This window comes from Zingiber officinale, chromosome 5A (genome assembly GCF_018446385.1).
Source record: "Zingiber officinale cultivar Zhangliang chromosome 5A, Zo_v1.1, whole genome shotgun sequence".
NCBI classification, from domain to species: Eukaryota; Viridiplantae; Streptophyta; class Magnoliopsida; order Zingiberales; family Zingiberaceae; genus Zingiber; species Zingiber officinale.
Window position 1 is genome coordinate 132,490,413 of NC_055994.1, and position 12,139 is coordinate 132,502,551.

General features: G+C 44.9%; 1 protein-coding gene across 1 annotated transcript; it reads right to left on the reverse strand.

The window, feature by feature from the left end:
* Window positions 1–1,898: 1,898 nt before the first annotated feature.
* LOC121981888 (brassinosteroid LRR receptor kinase BRI1-like) lies at window positions 1,899–5,586 on the reverse strand. Its single transcript, XM_042534657.1, has one exon. It carries the CDS (start codon window positions 5,472–5,474, stop codon window positions 2,082–2,084), a length of 3,393 nt encoding a protein of 1,130 aa, XP_042390591.1. The 5' UTR covers window positions 5,475–5,586; the 3' UTR covers window positions 1,899–2,081.
* Between the last annotated feature and the right edge of the window lie 6,553 nt (window positions 5,587–12,139).

A 12,139-nucleotide genomic window follows, 5' to 3' on the forward strand; every position in this document is an offset into this window, starting at 1 on the left:
TGCAGCAGAGTGGAGTTTACTGTCTATATATATATAATTAATTAATGGAGTTCCAATGCACATTGCACAGGCCTCATCTGGTGCAGGCACGCACCTAATTATATTTCAGCAAATAAATAAAGAAACGCAACGTGGGAGACGTGCCTGGTGTTTCCAAGTACGTTCAAGTTCTCCATTAATTATGATCTCCAAACCCTGGAATTTATATATTAAATGGAAGTTGCATGCTCCTTCACGACAAGCTCCTTTATGTGTGTTAGTTTGATCAGCTGAATCCGGGAACTCTATAGATACACATTTTTTAATAAATCGAAAAAAAGAGTATTTTTTTTCTTTGAGTGGTAAAATAAAAGTTTCTGTAATGAAAATAGGTTTTCAGGCTGAAGATGCTCAGATTGTCTCTCTCTCTTTCAGATAAGATATGAGACACGGACTCCTTGTTCTCAGCACTGTGCTGAAGATGTATTTAATCGATTTCCACCATGTCTGGCCCATGTTTCTTTGTCTTTCTCCATTTTTTTTTTAATGTATCACTACTGTTCTCCTATCTCCATCATGAAGCCTCTGTTAATCTTTCTTTTTCCACAATTTGATGAGGGATCACATGGTGTGCCTACCCACACCTCGCTCAATTACTGGTGTCATCATGCATGCATTCAGCTTCAAAGGGGATGCACGTCCACGTGTGCATGGCATGCATGAACTCTCAACAATAATTGGGTCATTTAACTCTGACTGTTTTATATTCAATAACAAGTTTTGATTAATGTGATTGTTTATTATTAATTTTGATGAAAATTTCATCTCCTAATTTGTACTAATGTTTGAAACTAATTCAGCTGAGTGGATCGCACTAGTGCATGCCCTCTATTATTATATATATAAATATACATATCCAACTTGCAAGCTACCATCACGTGTTCTCTCTAATCACATGGTTTGTCCACTAATATTTTAATTTATCCCCCAGGCCAATTCCTTTTTCTTTTTGTTCTCTTGTGCCTTGATCCATCAGGTACCATCAGTACACCAATTAATACTCTATATAGATGTATATAATTTCTCGATAATAATCTGTGCAAGCCTTTAAATTCACTGCTTAATTAATTACTGGGTGTTTTGCCTGAAACTGGAATTAAGCTTAATTTCAGTCGTTCTTAATCGCGCATGGTGTCAGAATCATGTGGGGGCGTGAACGTAAGAGATATGGAAGATGACAAAAGGCTTAATGGAACCTTTGACCAGCGTATAATTGTTTAATTAAGGCGGAAGAAAAGATATATGGCGTACATAATTAATGAAGCCAGTGCTGCCGGATGGGATGAGATGCGATTATGAGTACACGCAGCGCCTTTCATGTGCCTGCATTGCTTGTTTCCCAGAGTTGTGTTTGTTGGTGTACTGCGTGCGTGGTTCGATGAGCTTTGGATTTGCTGTTGGGTAAAGGAGAGCATAGGAACGAGTGGGAGTGAGTAGTGCGGGGTTTTAATTAAGAAATTAATTAATGTTGTTTTAGTGCACCAGGACTAATCTCTATAGGCAAAAGCTGGCATGATTATATATTTTATAACGGTTAGTGGACGAGGGAGGAGGGGTTGGGGGACACTGTTAGGCTTGCATCGCCAATCGTGCAGGAAAAATGCCTGAATAGTCGATGCTGCATGTGACTGCATTGGGATTTAAAAATCTTATAGAACAGCAATTCATGGAAAGAAATTGCTCTCGTGTAACGTAGACAAGCGATCGAGTGATAATTACTCTACCCGAGCTTGTCGAGGGCCATGCGACGTGTGATGGAAGGGGGTCGTCGTCGAGAAGGGGCAGGGGTGACCCGCTAGTAGCAATCGCAGCAGTTCATCGCGATACAATCCGAAATCACAAATTGTAGAACGTTGAGATGTAGCTAGGAAATATTCGCTTTTGTATGTACATGAAAAGATAAATTTGTATGGAACACAAAAGAAACGAAGAAAAATCATGGCCACAGGGCAGGAATATTACGATACATTGGAGGGAGGGGAGGGAGCGACCATTACCATTATTGGGGAAAAATTCCTGCCACAATAATGGAAAATTTGACCTTAGAATTTATCTTCTTTCTCTTCCTTGACGCTGATCATGTGCGGTTCCTCGATGAGGGCGTCTTCCCTCAGGATCGCCGGCGTTTCGACGGTGGAACCCACCGCCTGTCTCTCTTTGAACATGGCCATGACCTTGAGCATTGTCGGCCGCCGCATTTGCCGCTCGTCGAGGCAAGCGTAGGCGATCTTGAGGTGCTCGCAGAGCTCCAATTCCATGCTCGGGTGGAGCTTCTCCTCCAGTAGCTCCGGGTCGAACACCTCTCTGATCCGGTGCTTCGGGTGCTGCTTCACCCATCCCACCAGGTTGTTGTTGTCCCCGAACTCCGGCGAGTCGGTAGGAGGCCGGCCGGTGAGGAGCTCCAGCAGCACTACGCCGTAGCTGTACACGTCTCCCTTGGTGGTGCACCGGAAGCTCTGGTAGTACTCCGGCGGCACGTACCCCGGTGTGCCCGCCAACGTGGAGACGCTCAAATGCGTGTCCACCACGTTCATAAGCCTCGCCATGCCGAAGTCGGAGACCCTGGCTTCCAGGTCGTCGTCGAGAAGGACGTTGCTGGATTTCATGTCCCGGTGAATGATGTGGGGGATACAGTTATGGTGGAGGAACGCCAGGCCTCTGGCCGCACCCACGGCGATCTTCCGCCGGGCCTCCCAGTTCAATTTGATGCACCCTTTGTTTCTCTTGTGCAGTACGTCATCGAGGCTCCCGTGCTTCATGAACTGGTACACCAGAAGCCGCTCTTCTTCCACCTTACAGTAGCCGAGCAAAGGAACCAGGTTGCGGTGCTTCACCTTGCCAATGGTCTCCATCTCGGCGGTGAACTCGCGGTCGCCCTGGCCACTGACGTGAATAAGTTTCTTCACGGCGACGACGTTCCCGTCCTTGAGCTGAGCCTTGTAGACGTCCCCGAATCCGCCCGAGCCAACCAAGCAATCGTTGTGGAATTCGTTTGTGGCGTCGACGAGGTCGGCCAGAGTGAGCTTCATGAGGGGCTTCTCGGACGCGGTGAGGTTGATGACAACGGTCTCCTTGGTCAGAGCGGCCAGCTTCCAATTGGAGATGCCGCCGGTGCCAGAGAAGGAACGGCTGTCGATGTAGATGTCTCTTGAGTTATCGTTGTAGCCTTTTTCTTTCCTCTGTCTCTTCCTGTTTTCGAAGACGATGATAAGAAGGCCGAAAAGGCAAAAGAGGGCGACGAAACCTGCCATCGTGACACTTCCGGCGACGTAGGCTCGTCTCCGGTGGGTGCTCTGTTTCTGGTCGCCGGAGTGGACGCCCGCATTGCTTTGGCAGGGCGGGAGAGGTAGTCCACAGAGCCCCGAGTTGTTCGCGTACCTATTCGGTGAGAAGGTTGGCAGCGGCCCCAATTCGGGTATCGTCCCGTTGAGCTTGTTATTGGAGAGATTGATCTCCGACAAACCGAGACGCGAGAAGGAAGAAGGAATCGGGCCCTCGAGAGAGTTGTAGGAGAGGTCGAGCACGGCGATGAAGCGCAGATTCCCTAGCTCTGATGGAATGAGGCCGGAGAGAGAATTGTGACCGAGGTTGAGGATCATGAGGTAGTACATTTGCCCAATCTCCATTGGAATCTCACCGGCCAGTTGGTTGAAAGAGAGGTCGAGGAAGATCATGGATCCGTTGTTGTTGAACGTGTATCCCATGCTCCCCATGTAGACCCTGGTATAGTTACAGAACTGGTGATCGGGCAGTCGATTGAGGTTCTCCTGCCTGATCCCGGCGAACTCCAGCAGGCTGCCAGTCCCACGGCACCGGTCGCTGATCCCGTCGTTGCGGAGATAAACATAACGTTTGCCGGTAACCAAGCCGACTGCGATTTTGTCGGATTGCTTGGCTAGAGCAGGAGGGATGGAGCCGTTGAGCTGGTTGCTGTTGAGGTCGAGCCATATCAGGCTCTTGCATTCGCCGAGCTCTGGCGGGATGGGGCCGGAGAAGGAGTTGTCGTCTAGCTTCAAGATGGCCAAGTTCCGAAGCTGGCCTATCCAAGAGGGGATCCGGCCGCTGAGGCGGTTGCTCGACAAGGAGATCCAGTTCAGATTGGCGCAGTCGGCGAGTCCCGCCGGAATCGTCCCGGTGAGGCCGTTGTTGTCGAGGATTAGGTTTTCTAGAGTTCGGATGGCGGAGAGCTCCGCCGGGATCTCTCCCTCCAGAGAGTTCTGCCACATGATGAGATCGCGGAGGGAGGAGAGGGAGCCCAAGCTGGCGGGGATGCTACCGGAGATGTAGTTGAGGCTGAGATCGAGGGAGACCAGATTTGTGCAATTGCTCAACGAATCAGGGATAGAGTCAGAGAAGTTGTTGTTCTGTAGGTAGAGCTCCTCGAGCGCGAAGCTAGGGTTTGCACAGAGCCCCGACGGAATCGGCCCACTGAAGTTGTTGGAGCTGAGGTCGAGCACCTGGAGCTGCGGCAGCTCCGCGATCGAGTCACCGAGGCCGCCGCTGAAGCTATTGAAGGCGAGCTCAAGGGATTTGAGGTTGGGCATCGCGGCGAAGGTAGCTATCGGAATCTCGCCGGAGAAGTTGTTGTTGGAGAGGCTAACAGAGGTTAGGGAAGAGCAGGAGGAGAGATCGGAGGGTAGAGTACCGACGAGATGGTTGGAGGAGAGGTTGAGGTAGAGCAAGCTCTGGCATCCGCCCAAGACCCCCTCATCGAGCTCACCGATCAGGCCGGCAGCCGAGAGGTTGAGATGCTGCAAACTGGAGCAGTTGCTGATCGCCGGGATCCCGGCATTAAGGTGGTTTCCGACGAGGTCAAGACGGCGGAGCCCGGCGAGGCTGGAAAACAACCACGGAAGGTCGTCTTCTCCGGTGACCTTGTTGAACGAAAGATCGAGAGTTTGGAGCGGCCCGAACCCGGTGGCGGAGCCCGCCGAAGGCGGAACAACCCCACCGATGGAGTTGCCAGAGAGATTCAGCGACTTCAACCCCGAGCAAAGCGCGGCGAGAGCGCGGGCATCGGAGAGGGAGCCACGGAGGGAGTTGGCGGAAAGGTCGAGCTCGGAGAGCAGGCCACCACAGCGCCCGGCTCCGGCGTCTGCTATGCTTCCGGTGAGATTGACGCCGCGGAGGGCGAGCCTCCGGAGTCCGCCGAGGGCGAGGAGCGAGGAGTATACGGCGCCGAACTCAGCGTCGAGGCGGACGCCGCGGAGGTCGACGGCGGCGACCCGGCCTTCGGCGTCGCAAGCGACCCCCTCGAAGGAGCACGGCGCCTGGCCCGACCAACTCGGAAGGATCTCCGGGTTGGGGATCGACGCCCTGAAGGCGACCAGCAGCTCCAAGTCACTCGCTCTCACCAAAACGAAGCAGAAGCAAACGAGAACGAAGAGGGGAGACGGCGAAGAGCAACAAGAGACGCGAAGAAGCCTCCTCCTCATGTCTGTTAAGCTTCCTCCGCTGATGCTCCTCCTTCCGCTCCTACTGCTGTTACACGAGATGGCATCAGAGTGGAGTGGAAAAGGATGGGAGGCAGGAAGAGGGCGAGTGATTTAACAGCAAGATGAGAAGATGATAGAAGAGGGAGAGGAAATCCAAGGCCGCATCGACAGCTGTGGAGCAGTGTGGGGTCACATGGCGTGTACCCTCGTAGCCGGCTCGGTAACAAAATGGACTATTTGTTTATGCGCGACGGGGGAGAGGCTCAGGGGACGCATCGCGTCCAAACGCATCTTCCGTGATGGGTGGGGTTGGGTCCGCCGGATTGGACACAACGTCGACGTCACACCGTGCGGTGGGACCGTTGGCTTTGTGATGAGATCGGGCGCGTTCGAATTGCACGCAGCGCAACGGAGGAAGAGGAGCGTTGGCGCCGCCCGGTGGATTATGTCCATAATTTCACGATGTTCCTTGCGTCCAGGATTTGTCACGTGAAAAGCTTGCACCGAGTTTGGGTTGTTTGTATTAGGGATGTGTCCGTGGCGAATGATTGCTTCATTTTAGAAGTGTGCCAGCGATTCACTCGAAAGTGTTTTTTTTAATAATAATAATATGGAGTAAAATTCAAAAGCCGTCTTAAATTATGCAAATTATTAAAAATATTTTTTTTTAAAAAAATTAAAAGACATTTTATCATATATTTTTTTCTTAATGTAGTAAAAAGGTAGAATTTGTTATACAGCTCCCACAAGATTATATAAGGAAATAAATCAAGAAATTGTAGTTGATAAAAGATTATTTGTTTGATTTTGTCAATAATCGATCCTATCCATTATAGCAAGTTTTGCTTCCAAAATTTCTTCTACGGCTCTATCCAAGTAGTTATAAATAGTTGTTACAATATATACAAGTGTGAAAAATTAATTATTTTATTAAAATTTTAAACTTTAAATCATAAACTTTGAATATTATTATATTAAAATACCCTTTCACAATTTAGTTAAAATTATTTAAACATCATTAAAATTATTTTAAATGGATTAAAATTATTTGAAACAGTGTAAAAGCTACTTAAATAACTGCTACAATATATCCCAATGGGGTAAAATTCATTTTGATCCCTATTCCCTAAGGTTTCAACTCAATTGCAAAATAGTGCCTGTGATTTTAATTTATTTCAGTTTAGTCCCTTGCATTATTTTCCGACAACATTTTCTGGCCAAAATGTGTGAAATGACCAACTCACCGTTTTACTATATTTCATTCAAACATATAAAAAAACAAAATCTTCCCTAACATATGAATATTGAAGCAAAATAGTCCCTAAGTAATGAAAAACTATAAAATAGTCCCTATTTTATAAAATCATGATAAATAAAAAAATAATTTTAGTTTTACAATTTACCTATAAATATATACAAATGTCAAAAAAAAAATGTAATTTTCCAATAATACATAAAGACAAAGTTTTAACGTATACAAACTAGAACTCGTTAATTATTAATATAATTGAAAGACTATTTTCTTATATACCCAAGTAGATGAAATCCCACTAAAACACTAAATGTCATCTAAATGTTTTATTATTTTCTCGTCCCCGTATTCATCTTTCAGCTGAAATAGTATTAATATACAAAAGCTGGCAAATCTCTCGAATAAGAGTATTTTCTATAATAATTTTCTTTTAAAATGATAATATTGTTGATGTAATATGTATTAATGATTTAATTTAAATTTTGATGGATGACAAATAAATTAAAATTAGAATATTTTATGGACAAATTACTTTACCAAGTATGTATGAATTGACGTGTGATACCAGGTTGAAATCTAGCTAGGTTCGTGATACCAGATAATTGGTGGGAAGTTCAGATAGGTCTGCAGGATCCGATATCTAGGAAAAGCCTAGTTGGGTCCGTGGGACCTGACAACCGACCGAACTCCATTTGTGTCTGTGGACCTGACAACTGGCGGGAAGACTTGATGGGTCAAAGGCAAATCAAGCGACTGCAGTTGGTAAGTAAGAGATAAGCAACTAGAGGAGAGATCAAGTGAGGACATGTTCCTGGTTGAGGGAACTGTAAGCATCGATCCAACTTAGATATATTTGAGAAACCTAAGTTGAGACTTTGACTAGATCCCGGTCTCAAAGAGTCAACATCTAATTACTACTTTTATCTTATTATGTTATGTTAACTTTATTTTGCAAGATAAACATATTTTTATTTGCTTAAGACTAACTCTTTGTTGCAGGGAAGAAAGCTGGAAAAAGAGTGTCCAGACACTCGGAAGGGATCCGGGTGCTCGAAGTTGGTCTGACCGCCCGAACCAACCTTGTTTGGGCAGGTGCCTGACATTCAGGCGGTCCGACCTCCTGGAGCTAGTATAAGCCCGGACCAGAAAAATTATCCCTAAGATGAGTTGAACCGCGTCGACTGGCTGAGCCCAAGGGTTCCGAACGTTTGAAAGTGGATAAACTCGTGGATGAAATTTTGACGAGAGAACATCACATCAGCAACGTGTTATTCCCGGGTAGCTTCTGGAGTATGCAAACTGATCGTCGAGGCTAGTGTTCGACACTATCTCCGTAAATGATATTGCTCCGTTACGGTGCTTAACGGATTGTTGCAATTCGTTCCCAAGATACAACGACGACGAACGTCTCAGAATCGAAGCACTCCGACTTCCGAGACCAGCGAACCTTTTAGTAGACTTCTTGGACTCTTGAATGCACAAGATGAGATGAATGCTTGAGGAAGAGAAGAGAGGATTGAGTGAATATTTCATCATCTGGAGGGTTCTATTTATACTGAAAGAAGAGGTTGAGTGTCCTTTGGGTGAGTGGATGTGTTCCTTGGGCTGGATCGATCTAGATCATCCATTCTGAAGGGTTGTAACCCTTCACCAAGCCCACTTCAATCTCATCCATCAGATCTGAGGAGTTGTGACCCTCAGATCCCGCCTATTGTCATCGGCCATCGGATCTGGATCCATTGATTCGATGCTTCAGATCAAGTCTCATCCCAAGCCGTCAGATCGTTACTCTTTGCGATCCAACGCTCTAGATCACATCACAAGCGATCCATCATACCTATTTGATCAACGTTGATCAACGGTAGCCATTCATTCCCTAAGTCAACTGTCCAGTCATCTCCCTTTGCCCACGAGGATGCCGCATAGGTACTGCCACGTCAGGTACGAGCCTGACACGTCACCCGAGTGCCACGTAGGCACTGCTCCTACAAAGCGCCCATTGCGCACGTGGCGGGTGGCGGGCTCACAGGTGCGAGCACCTGCTCACCCTGGGCTAAGGGAGCACCTGTCCTTTTATTTTTGTGTTAACTCCATTAACACATCTTCATTAATAAGTAGAGAATACACATCGAGAATTTCCGATGTGGGACTATTCTCCCATGCACTTTATTAATGAATAATAAATGTTATTTTGGGCCGACTTTAAACATTAATTTCTCATTCACCCTTAATCGGTTTTGAGCAAATTAATAGTTTAAATCTATCTACGCGAATCGTAGATTTCAATTTTGAAGTCAATTACGACTTTCAACAATTGATGGCTTCCTCCCTCAAAATCATTTTTGGTCCATTTAAGGCCCCAATATCCAACAATCCCCCACATGAATGGAAATTAATGCAATGCGTGTATGCATGCTGACACTTTACAAGAGTCCAATCGATAAGTCACTGCATCGGGAGAGGTAGCTTGTGGCTTTGAACCTTCCGTAGTGAAATGCTATCGAGTATACTAGGCTGCGCAGTGAACGTGATGTCTTGAACTGCTCAGTTGTTGGTGTATACTTAGACAATAACACTCACACAGAGATCTATCTCACCTACTTTAGGTTCTCATGGTTGGTTCCGTTTCGGCCATGGATACCATCTTGGATTCATGAGTGTTTCATTGAAGCGACCTGTCTTCACACTCACATAAGTGACACTTCTATCAAGAGTATCCTACCATACTCCACCTTATCAGGTATAGAAGTCACTAAAAGCATAAGTTTAACCTCACTACATGAGGTAGGACAGCACAAATTCATCCTAGGATTGGGATAGAGATAAACTATCTAATGTGCTGGACCACAACTTCTGTAACTTTGTTGTCCCATTGAACCAAGATCTTGGGATCTCCAGTCAACAAGGTTGGGTTACCGCTACAGTCGTTTTCAGTTGTAGATTTTTAATCCCATTCCTCTTGATGAGCAATATACTTGATCTCGACTCAACCCCTTCGTTAGAGGATCTGCCAAATTATCTTTGGACTTAACATAGTCGATTGCAATCACTCCATTCGAGATCAACTGCCTAATGGTATTATGTCTACGACGTATATGTCGTGACTTCCCATTATACATATTACTCTGTGCCCTTCCAATCGCCGATTGACTATCACAGTGGATTAGTATGGCAGGCACAGGTTTCATCCAGCTCGGAATATCTTCCAAGAAATTCCGCAGCCATTCAGCTTCCTCAGCTGCTTTGTCTAGTGCTATAAACTCGGATTCCATAGTTGACCGAGCAATGCAAGTCTGCTTAGTGGATTTCCAAGATACTGCTCCCCCACCGATCGTGAATACATATTCACTAGTGGATTTGGAGTCTTTTGTATCTGATATCCAATTAGCATCACAATATCCTTCCAACACAGCGAGATATTTTTCATAATGTAATCCATAGTTCATAGTATATTTCAAATATCTGAGAACTCGCATCAATGCTTTCCAATGGGTGTCGTTTGGATTACTCGTAAAACGACTCAGTTTGTTGACCATACAGGCAATATCTTGACGTGTGCAGTTTGTGAGATACATCAAATTGCCTATTATCCGAGAATATTCCAACTGCGATATGATCTCACCATGGTTTTTCTCTAAGTGTTGACTTCGATCCATAGGTGTTTTCACTGTAGAGAGATCGTACGCATTGAAGTTTTTCAATACAGATTCTACATAATGGGATTGTGTTAAAACTATCCCTTCTGACGTCCTGAGAATTTTAATTCCCAATATAACATCTGCTTGACCCATATCTTTCATATCAAAATTTCTGGTCAACATTTTCTTTGTAGTCATGATTACATCATGATTACTGCCTATTATTAGCATGTCGTCTACGTATAGACAGACAATTACATAGCCTTCAGGTGTGTTTTTGACATAAATGCATTTGTCACATTTATTTATTCTGAATTCGTTTAACAGCATTACTTTGTCAAATTTTTCGTGCCATTGTTTAGGCACTTGCTTAAGTCCGTACAACGACTTAACAAGTCGACACACCTTTTTCTCATTTCCAGGAGCCATGAACCCTTCGGGTTGCTCCATATAAATTTCTTCTTCCAACTCACCATTTAAGAACGCAGTCTTAACATCCATTTGATGTATTTCAAGGTCATACAGTGCTGCAATGGCTATTAGCACTCGTATGGACGTAATCCTTGTCACCGGTGAGTATGTATCGAAGTAATTAAGGCCTTCCTCTTGCTTGTACCCCTTAGCTACAAGTCTGGCCTTATACTTGTCAATTGATCCATCAGCTTTATACTTACGTTTTAGTATCCACTTACAACCTAATGGTTTATTACCAGAAGGAAGGTCTACTAATTCCCAAGTATGATTATTCATGATAGACTCAATTTCACTATTGACCGCTTCTTTCCACATTGGAGCATCGGGTCTAGAGAGAGCTTCACTTAATGTTCTTGGTTCCATTTCTGACATGAAAGTCATGAAATCTGGCCCGAATGATTTCTCAACTCTAGCCCGTTTGCTACGACGTGGCTCTTCACTTTGATCGTCAATAGTCCTTTTATAACAGCTAAGTTCGGTAACGTCATTTTTGTTTGAACTTCCGTTGTTATCACTTTCAACGTTTCCCTTTTTATTTGGGAATACGTTTTCAAAGAATATCGCATTCCGAGATTCTATGGTTGTTCCCACATGTATATCAGGAATGTCTGGTTTGTGAACTAGGAAACGATATGCACTACTATTATGTGCATATCCGATAAATACCGCATCGAACGTTTTAGGTCCGATCTTTACTTGCTTTGGTTTAGGTACTTCGACCTTTGCCAAGCACCCTCACACTTTCAGGTATTTGTACGATGACTCGCGACCTTTCCATAGTTCATATGGAGTTTTATCATTTTTCTTATGAGGGATTCTGTTGAGAATGTGATTTGCCGATAATATTGCTTCCCCCCACAAGTTTTGAGGTAAGCCTGAATTTATCAACAAGGCATTCATCATTTCTTTTAGTGTCCGATTTTTACATTCGGTAACACCGTTTGATTGAGGTGAGTAAGGCGCCTTTGTTTGATGGATAATGCCAGATTCTGTACAAAATTCATCAAACGGTGCACCATATTCTCCACCTCTATCGCTTTGAATTATTTTAATTCGTTTGTCAAGTTGGTTTTCAACTTCTGTTTTATAGGTTCTGAACGCCTCTAGGGCTTCGTCTTTACTTCTTAAAAGAAAGACATAACAGAACTTTGTGCAGTCATCGATAAAAGTAATAAAATATTTTTTACCTCCTCTAGTTTGCACAAATTTCAAGTCACATAGATCACTATGTATCAACTCTAGAGGAGTTGTTGTCCTTTCCACCGAATGAAAAGGTAGTTTCGTCATTTTCGCTTCCACGC